The following is an 18,723-nucleotide window of genomic DNA, read 5'->3' on the forward strand; positions in this document are numbered from 1 at the left end:
AGGGTTCCCCTTTCATGTCTGTCAGTGGGGGGGTTTTTTTTTACTTATTTTTGTATAGAAGAACTGGGGTGTAGGCCAGAGGTGTAGGGGGGTGAGAGGATTCGCCAGCCACAGAGTGGGAAGCATAGCAGGCATGTCTACGAAATCCACTGCTGCAGGGAGCAGCGGGGAGACAGCAGAGGTCTGCTGAGCCTGTGGGTCCCTCCCGGCCGGGCATCGAACTCAGACCGCAGTGGTGATTGCACTGAGACTCAACCCCTAGGCCACCAGGGAGGCCCTGAAATTCTCTTACAAGCAGAACTGAGAACACTCAGATTCTCTCACGCTTGTTAACAATGCCGCTGCTCCCCGGGGCACACACAGTTCGTCCAGAACTCAGGCTTCCTGTCAGCCTCAGCTCACCTGTCCACAAGCACCCACCGCCAAGCCCGTCACTGAAGTCAGAGTGGGCATCACACGGGACAATGCGGCACCGAGCCTGGCCGCCTGCAGCACGGCGCCCACGCGGCTCGCAGGGAGTGGGCAGGAGGTAGCTGCTTTACGGGCAAGGAAACCAGGCTTCTCCCTAAAGTCGCAGGGAGACCAGGGCTTCCATTTTCAAGTTCAGTGTCCTTTCTTCAGCACCCGTCACTGGAGAAAATACCTAATAGCTGAGAAGACGTGGTCGACTCCCCACTAAGAAAAATGACTCAAAACCCCCAGGCTTTTCACGGAGCCTGCAGGGGGCAGAGACGGAATCTAATGGAAGTTGTTGTGGCGAGAAGATGACGAGACCGACAGCAGCCGAGCGCCATCGCCAGTCCCGGGGCTGTCATCCAACCAGGGCTAGAGATGGGGACCCGAGGGGAGAAAACGAGGGCACGCAGGCTGGGCTGGGAGGGGCCCCAGAAAACCAGGGAACAGATGAAATCGACCCAGTTTGGGGGCTGAACCACCTTCTAAACAGGCAAAGTTTGGCAAAGCGCCAGCAAGGGGGTCCAGCTCTCCCCAGGGAGCAGAGGAGACACCTGCCGTACCTGCGTGTCGACGGCCCATGGCCCCTTTTGAAGGGAGCAGCCTCCTGGTTCTCACTGGTGAGTCGGCCCCCACCCCACCCCACCCCCCGCACGTGGCCAGCGGAGGTCAACTCCAAACCCAGAACCTGCGATGGCCATGCTCCCCCACAGTCCTGCACAGACGTTCACCGCCATCGAGGCTCAGGGGTGGGTGCAGGATCCCAGACAGAGCAGAGAGACACTGGCTGGGCCACCAGACAGGCTGAGAGACTGGCAGTGCGGGGTGCCGTCTCGCGCATAGCATCACCGCAGGGGAGCGACATGGTAGATCTCCCAGCATGCACCAGTCCCACCCAGGGCCACTCAACGCCTGGACTTTCCAGCTGCATCACACACCAAGGCCCTTTCTGCTCAAGAGTCCTCAGCGGAGCATCTGCCTGGCCACGCCGAGGCCCGGCCAACCTGAGGAAGCGCTTCACTGACCGAAGAGCCACCTCCTGGGGACACCGGGCTGCGGCCTCCTCAGCCCACCACCCCACCACCAAGCAACAGCGCCCCAGTGTAGTGGCAGAGCTGACTCGCGCTGCCCCCGGGGTGCGGCCCAGGGTCGGCGGGCGTACCTGGTACACGTGGAAGGCATTCGCCGCTTTGCCCCGGAGAAACACCGACGGGATCCAGACGTTGATGAGCGCTCGGTTCGATCTGACCAAAGGAGAGCAAAGTGGGTCATTCAACTAGTCAAAAACCGAGAGAGGCGCATCTTCTCCTCGAGGGCGTCAGGGGCCATTCAGAGCAACGTCTACGACACTTCAGAGTAAGAGAGAAGGCCGGTTAAAATCTCAGCACCAGCCGCCACCCCCCCTCCAAGATTATCCTCGTGGAACATAGTTCGAAAAACATGTATTTTTTATTTGATTACATAATCTATACTCTGGAATGACAAAGCGCTTCCCTTCCATTCTCAGTAACCAGAGGACTGTGGCTCATAATTTATCTGCAGCTGAGCCCTCCTGAGGAGGGACGAGAACTGCCGCCCCCCAAGGTTGTGGGGAGTCATGTGCAGGTCACCAGGGCCCACGGGGCTTCTGGAGCTTGAGGCATCACACTGCCTCCCCACTGTGCCCACACTAAGACTCTGAACCCCAGGTTCAGATCAGACGCCACGAAAGAACTCAGGAAAGGAACCCACAGTTATAGTGACAGCTATCTGGGGTAGGTGGGTAAGGAAAACAAGAAATGCCAAGTTGGGGTGCCAGGAAGCCTGGCACCCACAGCCCTTGCTCAACTCCAAAATCACTGCATGGGGCTAGTAAAGCAAGATCCAAATTCAAACGCAAAACGGTGCTGAGCCCCTTGGACGCGTGGCCCCGGGCTTTCTCCTGTATTACCTCAGTTAACCCGCATACGCTAGTGAAATGACTTTCAAGGGTTATTTTGGTCAGGTGGCACTTTTGCCTTCTGTGAGGACTTTAAGTTTTACTGTGAGTCACTGGAAACAGAACCCCACCACCCATTACTCTTGCACCGGCTGGATTCAAGTCATGCAGAGCTGATGAGCTAACTCTGCTGAAACTTCGAGATCGATTTGAACAGCTATCAAAACAGCACAGCTCACGACCAGAAGGGCTGGCAGGGTCCAGCCTTTGCTTCGACTTAGAGGTACCCGCGGGCTGCATGCTTCCACCCGCTCTCCTTCCCAGAGAGCAGCTCAGAGAAACCCGCCAGCCTCTGTGCTTGGAACACGCTGTGATACGGTGGCGGAAGATTCTATGACTCAACATTCTCACAACCTCCAGAGTAAAGGACACTTTCTTTTCGCAAAGAAATGGTTCTCTCCTAACGCAGTATTCGTTTTCTAAGTTCTGAGCTAAGGTGCTGACCTTCCTTGTAGGGGGCAAAATAAGCCATACCGATCATTTCTCCAGGGCCCAGAAACTGCAATTCTGAAGCGCCAAATTGGTTTGTATATTTAATGACATTTCTCCTGTAAAGGTCCCCAAGACTGAATCGATGCCTAGAGGGTTCCCCTTTCATGTCTGTCAGTGGGGGGGTGGGGGGACAGAAATGTAACTAACTTCCTGATTTTCACTAACCTTCTTGGATGGGCGAATTGAGGACATCCTCCCAGGCAGCTGTGTGGTCCTCCCCACCCAGGATGTCTCCTCTACAAAGCACTAACCGCACTGACTAGAATAGGCTGTTCACCTGGCCACCTGTCTCCTAGAGATAAGTGCATTTGTTTTGTTGTTCACTCAAGAAGAGTGCTTGTTGCAAATCTGCTATACGCTAGACACTGTCCCAGGCACCGGAGACAGAGCAACAGAGAAAGCAGATGCAGCCTCCACCGTTGCAGGTTCCCACAGGAGAGGCTATTTCCCTGAGGATGAAGACACCATCTCCCCAAACCCCCCCCCTCTTTCTTAGTTGCTGAGACTTGTGTGTGAGATGTCCTCACCTGTGTCGGGGCGAGTCGGGGCGAGTCGGGGCGAGTCGGGGTGGGGGGAAGGGGGCTAACATACAGTCTATCCTAGGGAGCACCTGAGGAGAGTGAGTGTTCTACATCATTTGGTCAGGTGCCCTCTGATGCTTGTTAACGTGAGCTAACAGTTTACCCAAGCACCCAGTGCCTCTGCCTGCCCTCTGCACATCCATGAGCTCAGTCTAGTCACCGCTGTGACCTGGCACGGTCGGCACCCTGAGCCTCACCTTACAAATAAAAACTCTGGCCGAGTGAGGTCAGACGGCTTGGGTCCCACAGGGTATGATTTCAGCTTAGCCTGCCAGGCTGGCACAGGCTGCTAACCAGTGTCCTCCCCGCCCCCCCCCCCCGCCCCTCCAGAACAGACCTCGCCTGGATGGCACCTTCCCCTGGGGAGATAGAACCTTCCTCCCCTCAGCATAGCTGAGCCAGGCAGGAGACATGTCCTGCCTGGCCCGAACCCAGTTCCTTTGCTAGAAGAGGATTATCTAGCCAAATATCAAGGCAAGCTAGATACGAAATAGTCTAGATACGAAATCCATTTGTTAAGAGTGAGCAGAGGGTGGCGCAGCGGGTTAAAGCACAGCACTAAAAAGCTAAGGCCACTTCACATGAGTTCAATCCCGGGGGCCCAGGAGTGACCCACAGGGCGCAGCAGACCTCTCTGTCTCCCCGCCGCTCCCCTCAGCAGTGTACTTTGTCTATCTGCCTGTTCTACTCCCCGCTCTGTCTCTGGTGAAGCCTCTCAGGGCCCCTGCACCTCTGGCCTGTACCCCAGTTTTGTATGCATAAATAAATACATCTTTAAAAAAAAAAGAGTGAGCAGAGGCACCAGAGAGAATCAAAGCCCATCAAAAATCAGACCGAAACACTGACCCACCATTGTGTCCCATAACCCCAAGCTTGCAAACTCAAGTGCCTACAGGCGCCACACGGACCATGAAATGAGTGATGTAGACCAGACCTGGGCGACAGGGAGAGGTGGGGACTGAGGTAAATGGAAGCACACATGCCCTGGTGTGTGTGTGTGTGGGGGGGGGGTTGCTCGGCATTAGCTGATTGTAGCCTTGCAGGGATTGGAGTCTTTTTACAAAGAAAATAGAAAAATTTGCATTTTTATGTGCTATCTTCCAACTCTAAAATGTCAGCCAAAAAAATTAATTGTTTTTCAAGTCCCAACAGGAGAAATAAAACGCATCTGAAGGCCAGACTGGGGCTGCAGGCACACAAACCCCCCACCTCGACAAAAGCCAAATCAGTGTGTGCAGACGGAAGCCGCGATTTCTGTTTCCCCCCCGTGGTCTTCTGGGACACGAGCCAAATGACAGAGTCCTAGTTCCAAGGGGCCCCTCGTAAGTAGACACCGTGGACTTACATTTCAAAGTCTGACAAACTCTGGTCTTCGGATGTTTGACTCAAATCTCCAGGCACCTGCCACGGGGGTGGGGGAGGGAGAGAAAGACATCACGGTTACCATGGTTTGTGTGATCGCAGACGGAGCCTGCCTCTCCGTGAGCCCTGCGTGGCCCTGTTCGCGATGAGGTGGAAAAGCAGTTACTGGAAAACAGTGATTTTGTGGCAGGGTGGCTAGAGACTGTCGGAGTAATAAAAATGCACACTGTGAGAGATCTCAATCATCTTCACGGCAAAAAGCCCCTAATCCTACTGAGATCATCGCGGGCATGTAAAAGCATGTCATTTCAGAGCCACAAAGGCCTCGTTAGGATCGGAGAGGCAAGTCCGCAGATACACAGAGGGAAAGATGGCCACCGTCGCCGTGAGGCACATCACCCGCGCCATATAACGGCGCGGGACCAACGCCCGCCCCCCACATCTCCGAGCAAGGCAAGGGAGAAGAGCCGGGATGCGGGGACCCAGTGGGCCACCTGCACCTGCCTGGCACGTGAGGCACACAGCAAGGTGCCGGGCAGCCGACGCCCACCAAGGGCAGCAGTCTTCTCACGCCGGGATGAGCTTCCCTCTGTGGTGGGACCCAGTCTGTACTGACCAGAACCCAGACCGTACCTCAGAGTTAAAGGTCCCGGTGGAACAGAGAGGCGCAAGAGTGAGAGACGCAGCTCGCACCTTCTTCTGCCCGAGCTTCCGCATTAGCCACAATCGGCCCCCATCTCGCCAACCACCCGGGATGGTGTTACTGCCCCACTCCACACATGGGGGCCAGGGTGGCACAGGAAGGAAGTGGATACAGATTCAGTTCTGTCCAGCTTCAAACACTTCTCTGTTGTAAACCCCAGCAAGTGGAGGGAAGGTGAGACGACACTGGACGGAGCCTTAGAGAAACTGGGGGTCCCCTTTGCAGACAACGTGGTGGTTATGGGGCCTTCACTCTGGGGCCACACAGCTGGGGGTCACGTTCCAGCTCAAGCCCTTCCTGGCTGAATGGCCGTGGGCCAGCCCTCGACCTCTCTGGGCCAGCATGTTGGGCCAGCATGTCCCCATCTGTGAGACGGCTGAATGGAAGTCACACTCGCGGGCCGGTCCTGGGAGCCAAGTGAGTTTCGCCCATAAGGCAGGTAGACCAGCACCCCGTGGGTAGGCCTTGACAACCGGTTACCCCAACGCAGTTACTGAGAAGACAGCGTGTGCTGTCCTGTCAGCCTTGGCTCTGGACATGAACTTGTCCTGTTTGTCCCCACAGATGGCGGCCAGGAAGGCGAGCCAGGCGAGCCCCTTCCCGCTCTCCAGCCCTGAGCAGCTGACGAGGCTCCAGGCTGCTGCACACTATCGAGGAGAACCCGCGGTGCGGCTTGAAGAACTGCCCTTTCAGAAGCGTGCTGGGCGGGGGCCCGTGTCGCCCTGCTGTAACGTAGCCGGTCTGCTTCCTGTGGGGAGCTGGGAGGAGGGACGGCGTCACCTTGAAGAAAAGCGGAGAGGCTGCCTTTGGAAGATCCAAAGCACGAAGCTACATTTTTTGCATGTGTGACCAGAAACTTTAGTCCCAGATTTTATCTAGAGGAAACCACCAAAGATGACAGCCAAAATTTACATCAAAGGCATTCCTCTTTCCAGTGCTTAAACGAGGTTTTCAAAAATGCAACTCATGTCTGGGCCCGGCTAGAGACAGAGGCAGAAGTCAGGGCGTGTGCACACACACTCCCACTCACACCTGAGGGTAGAAATATGAAAAGGATTCTGGGAAAATACACACCAGACAGCACCAGACAATAGATTAGGAGCGGGACTGGGGAGAGAAAGGCTTAATTTCCATTTGCTGTCTTTGTGTGAGATTTTTTGGTAAATGTATCTTTTGAGTGAATTGCTTTTAAAAAGTGTAACCGTGTCCTTGGAGAAGGCGCTAACATTTGCTGTCATGAAGTGACGTCCGAGATGGCCCCAAGTAAGAGGAAGCCATGCCTGACCACAGCCCTGGAGGACGGGTGGCCCAGTCCCATCTGGATCAGCAGGACGGACATGACTCCTCAGCAGGAGGAACAAAGAGTTTCCTCCCAAACGACGGCTTCCTACAGGAAGAGGTGCTCTGGACAGTTTGTTCTCGGCGCTGCTGGCTTCTAGGGAACACGCTGGACTGTGGTTCTAAGTGAGTGGGAGCTGCTAGACCCTCGGACTTGCAGCTTTCCTTCCAGTCTCGTGGCGTGATTGGCTTCAGCAAGTCGAAGGACACTCACGTGTCAGTGTAAGCAGGGAGGCTGGGCCCAAAACCAGTCTGTGAGCTTTCTGACTTGTGAGGGATACAGCTCGAAAAGCAAGCCCAGGTCTCGTGCAATTAACAGGATGTGAACCGATGGCCCAGCTCGCCAAATTACTCAAAAGTCAGTCTCTTCTGTCCGCCTGCCCAGCCCGATACTCTAATTTGTAAGAAATATGTACTGGGCCATTCAGAAATCTGGATTGGGCCATACATACTTGGTCACATACTCCCTGGCCCACGCGGCCGACACCTCTGGAATTTCCTTCGTGTTGGGAGCAATAAAGGTGCCTGCTGCTATGTCAATGAGGTGGCTTCTGGAGACGCACCCAAAGGCAGGGTGCCTTGCCAGGAGGCCCACCGTGTGTGGAGGGCTGGGGCTTCTGGCCCCACGCTCGCACCTCGGAGGGAAGAGGGACGGGAGGCCAGACCCAAGCAACATGACTGGTGGGTTGGTCAAGCGCACTGAGGTCAGGAAGCCTTCAGAGAGGCCAAGGGGAGGGCCTGCAGAGCCTTCCAGGTGGATGGACATGGGGCCTGAGGAGAACAGCGCATCCGGAGAGGCCGGGAGGCTCTGCGCCCCTCCCCCCGCCTCTCCCTGGGCCTCCTGCGCCTGGCTGCTTCCTTTGTAATACGCTGGCGATGTCATCAGCCAACGGGCTGCCCGAGTTCTGTGCGCCTCAGCCGACCTGAAGAGGGGGTCTGGATCAGATGATAAGAGCACAGCTAACTAGCTGGGCTTGTGACCGGCACCTACGCCGAGGAAGGGGTCGAAGGAACCACCTGTGTGTGGCCGGCTGATCAGAAGCGCAAGCGACAGCCGGGTGTGACTGTCGGCCATGGAGATGGTGGCAGAAGAGAGCTGAACTCTGACACTCCACCGGGGTCAGAATCACGTGTTGGTGGAGAAGTCGTCACAAGATGAGCAGCTCTCGTCTCGTGGAAGCTTGAGACTAGAACCCAGGTGTCTGCGTTTCTGGTGGCTGCTGAGGCGGTCTGTAGGCCGTGTGGACCCAGAGATGGAGAAAACCCAGCCCCCCTGGGCCGGGCCGCGTCCGTGATGAGACAGAGAAAACAGGCTCCCGGGAAGTGTCGAAGCTGAGCAGACCCTGGTTTCTGTTTCCAGTCCTGACGCCGCCCGGCCAGTAAGAATCAGGTGGCCCAGACGAGATGAAGGCCCTGCTCCTCGCCCTCTACCTGCACGTCTTCCCCTCGGACAGCCGCGAAGCAAAGGGTCGCACATCGGGGACCCCAGGCTCTCTGTGGGGCTGGCCCTCTTCTCGTCCTTCAAAACTAAAACATAAACCCCAGGAGACATCTTTCCTGACCACCGGAACAGACTCTCCACCGCTGCCTTCCCGCCTACCTGGGGCGCGGCTGGCCCTGCCCCCGTTCTGGCTCTGTGTCCTGCCCCCCACCAAGGGGCTTGAGGACACAGCCCCACATCCCTAGTTCACAGGGATGCACACAGCCCAGCCAGGCCCCTGGCACGTTGCAGGCGCCGAGTTAATCTGTGGCTGGTAAATGAATGAACGGTCATGCAAGCTGTATTTAACTCCACGCTGAAATGTCAATCCATTTTTAAACTGCTCTGTGGCCAATTCGAAACCTTCATGCGTGATAACGATGAGTTAGTCTGGAGATAGGAGGAGCCGAAGGAAGAAACCTGTATGCTCTCTCTTGTAATTACAGGCCTCTCCAAATCACAGCTCAGAAGGAAAGGGACATTACAGGGAGCAAATCTGTCCCAATCCCGAAATGATACCGCAATTGACATTTCCAGCCACTTTCTCACGCAAGCTCATTTGAAACGGCCTTCCCTTCAGCAATTAGCTCTCACGACGTGGTCAAAAATGATACCAATTTCCCGTTCCGCCGACACCCCTCCCTGTCTTCTCAGCTCATTTTTAATAAGGGGGAAGTGGGAAATGGCACGGCTCTGTCCCCAGAGCGGCCAGTCGCCCAGAGGACACCGGGCCCGGGCTTTCCTGGCCTCTGCGGGCTGCCACTTGCTTGCAGTTTCTGTGCCCACCTGTGTGTGCATGTGTTCATGTGCCGAGCCAACACGCGATTAGAGGGCTCAGATCCGCCTGCGGTCTAAAGGCCAGCTGAGGTCAAAGCCTCTGCTGGGAGCAGATGCCTGACAAATAGGGGCTGCAAGGAGGCCTCTGTTCTGTCCTCTGGCAGCCTGGCCACGCACACAGACTCTCACACGGTGGGGGGTTCATGCGTGATGTGTCGGTCTGTCCTGAAAGGCCATCAGGGGCTCAAGGACCCAAGACAGCCCGGGGCACACCGATTTCTCAGTGAAGGTCTCGGCGGGTAACAGACGCACAAGTGGACAGATGCGTGAAGGGCGGCTGGTGAAGGAAGGATGAGAGGGCAGCCACGCCAGGGAAGCATTTACTGACTTACTGAGAACACACACACCAGTTTCTAACCATGAGCATACACCGGCCACAGAGAAAGACACGCCCACAGGATCCTCATTGCAACACTGTTCACGACAGCACAAGTCTAGAAGAGGCGGTGAGATGATTACACAAAATATCGGCGTCATCGGAGCAGAGCCCGGCAGCTATCAACACAGCGCGGATCTCTGCTTACGGGGAGCCATCTCTCACCCACATCTAACTGCAAGAGCCAGAGACCATCAGAGCGGGCGAGCGACTATTTTCATGATAAAGTCGAGAGGGACGTGCGCATGTGCTTGGGTCTGCAAAAACCATCACCAGAAAGATGCACGAGAAACCACCAACCGTGGGCCTTTGGGGGAGGGCACTGAGCAGCAAGGTCAGAGGCAAGAGGCAGCTGTATTCTTTATTGCAAAAACGTCACAGCTCATAAGTGTTTATCGTGTACATCCAATGCTATACTTTCAAAAGATTAAACTTAACAACCAGAGCATCTTAAATTAAGTGTACGTCTGTGATGAAAAACACACACGAGCCTGTCTCTGAGCGAACGGGTGGGGACTGCCAGGGAGGGGCTCCAGGAGCATTCTGGATTGAGGGCCGCCTGCATCTGGAGGAGGAGGTTGGACTACACAGGTCGAGGCACCGGTCAGAGCTCAGCAAGCTCACAGTTGACAATGTGTGCATGCGGTTGAGGCAAGTGAAAAAAGCGAAAAGCAACAGCCACCCAACACTGACCCAGTCAAAGGGATGCATACCAGATTAGATCAAAGCATGCAAAATGGTTGGCAGTTTCCTTTGCAGTGCAGAGAAAAGATGAAGTAAGTGATGGGTGCATGAAGGGAGAGGAAAAGGGATGGACAGGTGGGTGAGTGTGGCTGGGTGGCTGGACAGATGAATGGTGAGGAAGCAAGTAGAGTAAAACGGTAATGACGAACCTAGATGCTGGTGGGTAGACAGCTGTTCACTGCACAATTCTCTCATATAACCACTGTTCAATTTTCATAGAAAATGTTGGGGAAACCAAGCTTTGATGAACCATGTAGGAGAATGATGGAATTATTGCTCCATTCTCTGCAGGGAACATATTATCAGATTGCTGTCATATAGAGAAGCTCTCGGATTATACTTTAAAAGACAGGAGAAGTACTGAAGGGTGTCAGATGGCTAATTAATAAAGCCATTGTACCTTTCTGGATTCTGGGATACTAGTGGCTACTTATCAGCTCTTTTTAAATGACAGCAGGTTGTAATTTATTTCACGATCTTAAAAAGTATTTACATATATATTTTTTCAAGGGGACCTGGGTTGGTGGGGATGGAGCGCTGTCTCAGCTACGTGGCCTGAACAAGCTGCCACATCCCCTGGTAAGCCATCAGAATCCTGGCAAATGGCAGGCCCTGCCCAGCACCAGGAGGACACAGGCTTGGGCGGCAGGCACTCATTACTTGAGCACAGATCGGCGGTCTGGGGCCCAGCTGCCCCACCCATGGGCGAAAGGCTGGCTGCTCCCTTCCACGGATGCACATACTCTCCAGCTATGCAGAGGTTAGTGTTCAGCTCTGCACCAAATCCCTCTGTGGGCATAGCAAGAGGCCCCGGGCTCACAGAGCATAAGATCCATCGACGTAAACTACATTTCTCCAGCCGACCTCTAGAATCTCTAGGAAAACACTGAAGCTTATCATAAAGAGCAGAGAGAGGCCAATGACGGTGCCACCGGCCCTCCAGAACAGCCACCTGCTGTGACGCAGGCGCTCCCTACTGTCGGGCCTCTGGCCCCATCCGCACCCCCCCTTCTACCTCCTGAGCCAGGAAGGCAGCAGGAGTGTGGGCCACGCCCACCTCCCCATCTTCCTTCCCTTCAGCTCAGTTCCGTCAGAACCCTAGGTCCATTTCGAGCTGCAGCCATCGCTCCTCCGGCTTTCAATGGAAGGTTCCTGGAACGGAGCCCAGGTGCAGGGGTGTGTCCTGGACCCGCAGCCTGACCCCTGCTGGGCCCGGTGCTGAGTGCCTGCCGACAGGTGTCCTCCCTGCTCCAGCTGCTGCCAGCTCCTCTCCCTCGGGAACAAGCAGGGGAGCGGAGGGGCGGAGAGACCGAGCTTGCTGCCTGGCCCTCACTCCCCTGGGGAGTCACCCCACCCACCCCACCACCACACTGAGGACAATCGGATGCCGGCTCCGGTGGGGGCAGCAAATAACTGGGTCAGGCAGCACGTGCTGCCCCTGTGGCCACAGAGACTGCACCAGGACTGGACAAGGAACCGAGCTGGTGCACTCGGGTGGACTGTGGCACGCTGCTGGCCATGCTGGCCTGTCCAGTTCTTTCTCCTAACAACTGGGAGGGGGCGCATCTAGTGACGAAAATAAGGAGCGGTCACCCCCGGGGCTCTTGAGGCTGCGCGGCCTTCAGACCCCACGGGGGAGAGGCAGAGAGCTGCAGGGGCCTGGGCAGGGACACAGCTCCCAGCCAGCTCTCACTCTCTGCTTTTCCAGTCAAGCTCTGGCTGGATCCAGCCACCACCGAAAACACAAATCCTCCAGGGACTCACGGGCAATCTCGTACCCAAGTTGGAAGCTGTTTCAGCAGAGACATCAGGAGAGTCGGGAGCAGGAGATGCGTGCTGGGCTCCTGTTGATCAAACTGTGGCAGATAAAGTCGCGTTCTCCGTGTTCACGACCGGCACAGAAGCTTCTGTGTCAGTCAAATTTAGCAAGTGCTTTCTGGGCACACCCAGCAGGAGGCCACGGCGAGAGGACCCCATTCATGCCCCCCCACCACCACAGGCTCGACGCTCCGCGGCACCCAGAGCACAGCCAGCCGGATGAAGGTGCTGGGGGCGCAGCCATGTACCCAAGGGACAAAGAGGAGTCAGCGTGTGACTCCGCACAGGAGCAGTGATGGAGGGGAAGGTGAGCGCGACCCCTTTGGGTGAGTTAGAGACATGATCTCACTAAGCTCACGAGCAGAGTCTGGCACCCCAAGGCCAGGTGAAGACAAGGACAGAGACTCTGGAAAAGGCCCAGGCAGAGCGGCGCAGCAACTCGCGGGTCCCCAAGAAGAGGCCAGTCTCCAAAAGATCAGGACGGCGGTGTGGCTTTTTACACCGTAAATGTGCCCCTTTCGCTGACGGCCTGTGCTGCAACCCGATCGGCAGCTTGCCGCCTCCCAGAAGGGAGAGAAACGCTTCTCGGTGCCATTTGCTCCCCTGGGAACCACTTCCAAGAAAAACAGCAAAATGACATTTACGTGGAACATGACGTAAATTCGCATCAAGGAAATGGAGACCAGGTGCCTGGATGCCCGAAGGTCACTCGCTCACAACTGCTCACTTCCCAACTCGGCAGCTCTAAGCTAATGGCGGTCCAGGGGAGGAGGGGGTTGCGACGGGCCTTGTGTTTTAAAGAAAACTGAAGAATGGGAAGAAATCTTACAAATGCAGAAAGTCACGAATGGCATAACAGCAGAAAACCGACCGGCTCGGAGCAGGCCTCGCTCACCAAGGAGTCTGTCAGGTGCTCAGGACTTTGATTCACCCAAACCCAGGTATCTGGCTAAACAAGAACAGCAGATGCCAGCTCATCTCAGGAGAACGTGGAGCTCCAGGAAAGGGGAGCAGGGGCCTGGGAGCCCCAGGGCCACCTCGGCTGTCGCCGCCTGTCACACAACTCTGCCAACAAAAATCTGATTTTAACTGTGTTTTCAAAGATGCACAGCATAAGCCTTGGGTAGCCAGGCTTCCCCCATCCAAACCTGAGACAGGAGTCCCCTTGGGGTCCCCAATGGAACCCAAATGCCTGGATGATGAGCAGGCCAGAATCAATCCAGTGCGACTTCAGCACAGGCACATACAGCAGGAAGATCTGGACTTGGGGGGACACCCGTGATCAGGGAGCAGGTATTTTAACATCGAGGGGCAGGGGACCCCCTGGGGTACTTGCCCATTGCCCAAAACCATGGCTGAGTCCGAAGAGGAGTTTGCCTCTAGCACTGAGAGTTAAAGTGGGATCAGCAAGTACCTTTCGAGATGACGTGTCGAGAACTAGTGTTTCTGAGCTGAGCCTCTGTGTGAGACATATTTTTAGTAGCCTCTCTTAAATGGCATTTTTAAAAATAATCTCCCTCAAGACGGCAGACAACAAAAACACGGTGCCGACATAAAAAGCCAGTGGAGGAGCTGTTTGGGGCGGGCGCGGCCCAGGGGCCATTTGGGCCTTGATCCTTGGGTGCCGCAGGGGCCGCCCGCTGGACACCCGCTTCTGATGAAGCATCCACACGTCCCTGTCACCATCTTTCCAAGGAGATCACATCTTCTGAAGGATCTGCAGACACTCCAGAAAGTTCCAGGAAACATTTCACTTCGCTAAGAATCTTATTACAGAACTTGGGACGAGCGTTCCCATCCATCTCAGTCCCGAATTTTAAGCGACTCCCCTCTTCCCCACCAGCTCCGCCATCTCAGCAGACGGGGGGCAGACGGCCATGGCAGGAGGGCACCGTTCTGGGCACTCCAACCCAGGGGTTCCTGGAGCATTACCGTGGACACCATGGGCGGGCATACCCGCTCCGCCCTGCGGGCTCCGGGACACGGGCCATGGGCACGCCCCAGGGAGGGGCAGTGAGAGGCCCCGGAAGGGCCAAAAGGACACCAAGTGCTGGTACTGAGTGACCGGCCCGCACGAGGTGCCGAGAAGCCCAGCAGCGGGGCCAGCAGTGCTGGCGAGGGACAGTCTTTGTGGACACTGCAGAGTGACCCTCCTGTCTGAGTGGAAGAGCCAGAAAGGGTTGGCAGTTTTCCAGAATAGGCCACGAAAGCAACTATCATCCAGCCACGGGGCAGCGCAGATGCTGATGAAATAGAGGTAAAGGGGCAGTGGGGAGGTGGCGCAAGGCCGTGCAGAGACCAGGGCCCGGGGCGGACAGAGGGCCGCAGGGACAGGCAGACGGACATGAAGACGGGCAGACGCTGACGAAGGAGAACGAGCAGAGACGGAGAGAGGGCAGGGGCCAGGGGAGAGCAGAAGAGGAGCGAGCAGAGACACAGGGAGAAACAGAAACTGGTGGAGAAACGAAGCAGGACAGAGATCAGAGCACAGGAGCGAGAAGCGGAACAATCTGCTCTTGGGCTTGGGTCTCCCTGGTGGCGCAAGGGTTAAGTCTCAGCACGCAGAGGCTATCTGCAGCCACTGCAGCTGGAGCTGGATCCTGGGCCAGGGCGTGGCCCCCCAGGGCGGGGCAGACCTCCCCTGTCCAGCCAACCGCTCCCCTCAGCAGTGTGTTTCTGTCAGTCTGACTGTTCCTCCCCACTGTCTCTGGAGAATCCTCTCACTGCCCCCAACCACACCTCTGGCCTGCACCCCAGCTCTTGTACATATAAATAATCTTTAAAAAATAATAATAATAACCTGCTTCTTGGGGGGCAAATGAGCAGCTGAGCACACAGGGTGGGGTGTGGGGTCGGTGCTACTTCCATGGCTGAAAACCAGGTGGACCAGGGCGGTGGGAGGCAGCTGCCCAAGGCCCTGCACCCATGCACAAGTAAGACAGGGTGCCCCGCTATACAAGGTGAGGCAGGGCACCCTGCGATTCAAGGCGAGGCAGGGTACCGGAGATACAAGGTGAGGCAGGGCGCCCCGCCCGGAACTGCTCTGCAGTGACTTCAACTGACCTGGCTCTCAAACTCCCCCAAGGGCTTGCTGCCTTCCCCATTTATTATTCAAAACAGGAGCTGTCCTCCCAGGGATTTCAGCGCCTGACCAAATCCTGCTTGGAGGCGAGCAGCACTGGCCTTCCTTCACGTTCTATACCAGAGGGGCAAAAATAATGAGCAGCGTCCTAAAAATACTTGCCTTCCAAATAAGAGGGCAGCAAAAATTGCAGCCCTTAATCCCAAACTCCTTCCCCTTAAAATACACGACTTGGCTGAAACGTCTGGAACATCAAAGCAAAGAGGCCCCGAGAAGGAACGGCGTGGTCATCTAGCCTGCTCCGCAGGGCCACGAAGCTCCCACGCAGCAAAGGGAGTAGTGAGGGCCAGACCTGGAGCTCCACATTGGGGGGTTCAGAGCTAAAACGGGGTGAGGTCCGCCCACAGCTTAGGTGACTGGGTGGGGGGGGGTTGGGGAGGCCTGCCCCAGGGGACCTGCCACGGGGACGAAGGGAGGGGCCTCCTAACTGAAATCAGTCTGCCCTGCCTCTCCCTCTGCCTGGGGCTGACTCTGGGGAGCCGCAGCCTGGGCCTGAGGCTATCATGACAAGGTCAAGGGCACCCCAGGGGCCAGCGCCCAGATACCTAGCTCTGCCCAAAAACCTTCAGGACCTTAACGACTGACTGCTTTACTCTCTCCTTCCCTCTGGCTATCACTGCCTGGGGCAGGAAAAGTATCCGTGGCAATTAGAGCCCCACTCCAGGACAATGCAAGGGAGAAGGGATCCCAGCAGGCAGGAGAGGGCAGGCGTGCTCGTCCGGGGCCAGGGGATTCTGGACCCCCCATTCCCACTGGTGACATCCGCGCGCACTCGCTCCGTGGCCAGCCGGCATGCATGCAGCACTGCCATGTTAATCACTGCATTCAACAGGAGCAGAACACTGACCAGAGGCAGCTGAACTGAAGCTGCATGAAGAGAAGACAGAGTCACAGACGAGCGCCACACTCACGGTGGAAAGCCTGACCTTGCCAGGGCATCAGGAGGATGCGTGAGTGACACAGAGGCGCGCACCACCTAGGCCAAGACAGTGTCAAGCCAGCCGGTGAGCCGGCAGCGGGCAGGGCATAAGGAGAAGCGCGGAGGGCCGAGCCTCGCTCTCTCACCTGCCAGGGCTGAAAGGGCACAGGGTCCGGCCGACTCCCAGGGCCGCCACAGAGCTCAGTGAGAGCACGAAAGTGGCGGCCCCATGACGACGGACTATATACAAGAACCTGATCAACAGGGCGCTCTGAGAGCGGGGTCCCCTGAAGAGGCTTCTGCCATCCAGGGAGGAGAGCACAAGATGGTGTAACCCCCCCACACACACACACCAAGGCCCTAGAAATCTACACAAGGCCTCCGGGTCTTCACCCAGCAGAGCAGAATCCAGAGCCGCCAGACAGCCTCCATCCGCGCAGGGCTTTGCAGAACTGTCTCACCAACACGGGGTGAACACAAAGCTGGGAAAGTATTTGGAATCCAGGCCAGCGGCTGGTTAAATAAGTCATGGGTTGTCACTTTCAGGGAACAGGATGCTGGGGTTCGGTTTTGTTTTTTACAGAATGACACAGCTCTACGTGCAAAAGAAGATGATCTCGGGAGGGAACTGCTGAGCAGGGAGGAAAGGAGCCGGCGGAATAGTCAGACGCAGGCGACAGTCATAGCGCCCGTGGCTGGGGCTCGCAGCCCGCCCAGGCTCACCTCAGAGCAGGTGTGCCTCTGGGCCCCGGGACGCCCTTCCAGGGCAGTCAGCACTGACCCGAGAGGGGAGTGGTCGGTCGAGGGCCCCAGCGCTGGGCGGGACGGCGTGTGACCACACGGGCTGCAGTCAGTGCCCAGAGGTGGGTTCCTCCTAAGTGGGCTCCCTGCGTGAGATGTTTCCACTCTGTAACAGCGCTAAAACTGCACACTGGGAGTTACACTGTGCATAATGTGTATGACTAAAAATAAGCATTAAGATCTGCTCCAAACCAGTAAGAAAAAAACTCCACCACGGTCCAAAAGAAATGGGCAAAGGCCACCAGAAGCGAGACGCAGAAGTGCCAGCCAACACCCACCTCACCCGCGACCGGAGAAGCTGGACCCTCCCTGGGCCCCATCCTGCAAGTGTAGCCCCCGTGGGGTCCACGGGGTACTTTATAATGTGGCAAAACCCAGTGTACTTCAAGACACTGAAGTGGCCCTGAAGTGCACTCGCTGGGGTGGTGGACACGGAAAGTGAATGAAATGCTACAAGTGTCAGAGAGGCACAACAGCTGGTGTGTGTGTCCTGGCAGAAGACAATCCTGGCAACAGCTCCATGATCAGCAAAACCGATGCGGATTGACCCCATTTCCACCCCCTACCCCCCCCCATCCTGCCCCAGGCACCAGCTGGAGGGACAGAGGAAGCCGGCAGGTGGCGCTACAAAGACCCCAACACCCCACCCCATCCCAACCCAACTTCAGATGGGCAAGAACCTCTACGAAGGCCCAGAAATAAGCAAGACGGCCCTCCCTGGTGGTGCAGCGGGTTAAAGCACAGCACTGAGAAGCTAAAGCCACTTCCACATGAGTTCGATCCCCACCTGCCCCGGAGGTGACCACGGCGCGGCAGACCTCTCCTGACCGCCCGCTGCTCCCCTCAGCAGTGGACTTCGTCAGTCGGCCTGTTCTGCTCCCCACTCTGTCCCTGGTGAATGCTCTCACCCACCTCACCTCTGGCCTGTACCCCAGTTCTGTATACATAAATAAATCTTTAAAAAAAAAAAAAGAAAGAAGCAAGACGGAGAGGAAGAGGGGGAGGACTCCACAGAGGAACAGACACCAGGTAGTCGCTGAACCTGTAGAGAGAAAAGACAGAACGGGGTGCAGGGCCAGGGTGGGGGAGCGGGGAGTCAGCCCTTGATGGGGACAGAGCCTCGGTCAGGCACAAGGGCGATGCCCGGGAGACGGTGGAGGCCGTGGTCGCACGACACAGGCATACACATAATGCCACGGGACACTTAAAAACGGCCTAAGTGGTCAACCCTGTGGTGCATGTTTTACTACAGTACAGAACAAACTTCAAGAAGAAGAAGAAGAAGAAGAAAACATAAGATATATCAACCAATCAAAACACACGGACGCCATGATTCCTGATACGAAGTGATGGGCTAGTAAACGTGGAGCAGATATTTGAGGGCCTAAAGGAATCACTGCAATGGGAGAGGCGACAATAACAGCAGGCCTGTGAGTCCTGTTCTTCCTAAATCTATTAAAATGCCCGTGAAGGACAGAGCGCCCCGCATGGGAGCGGGCGAGGGGAGCCCGCGCAGCGCCCCGTGTGGGAGCAGGAGAGGGGTGACCATACAGCACCCAGCGTGGGAGCGAGGGGTGCCCACAGTACCCCATGTGGGAGCGGGCGAGGGGTACCCATACAGCACCCCACGTGGGAGCGGGCGAGGGGTGCCCACAGTACCCCACGTGGGAGCGGGCGAGGGGTGCCCATACAGCACCCC

General features: G+C 56.5%; 1 protein-coding gene across 1 annotated transcript in view; it reads right to left on the minus strand.

Moving 5' to 3' along the window:
• The window catches only part of SNX29 (sorting nexin 29), a 234,055-nt gene that overhangs the window by 49,885 nt on the left and 165,447 nt on the right, over positions 1-18,723 (minus strand). Inside the window, exons 16-17 of the mRNA XM_004692119.2 lie at positions 4,850-4,905; positions 1,616-1,697 (exon numbers count right to left, since the gene is read on the minus strand). Coding sequence (XP_004692176.1) covers positions 1,616-1,697; positions 4,850-4,905 — 138 coding nt within the window. The remainder of the gene's footprint in view (positions 1-1,615; positions 1,698-4,849; positions 4,906-18,723) is intronic.

Source organism: Condylura cristata, unplaced genomic scaffold (assembly GCF_000260355.1).
Source record: "Condylura cristata isolate star-nosed mole 26May11 unplaced genomic scaffold, ConCri1.0 scaffold00032, whole genome shotgun sequence".
Lineage (NCBI taxonomy): Eukaryota > Metazoa > Chordata > Mammalia > Eulipotyphla > Talpidae > Condylura > Condylura cristata.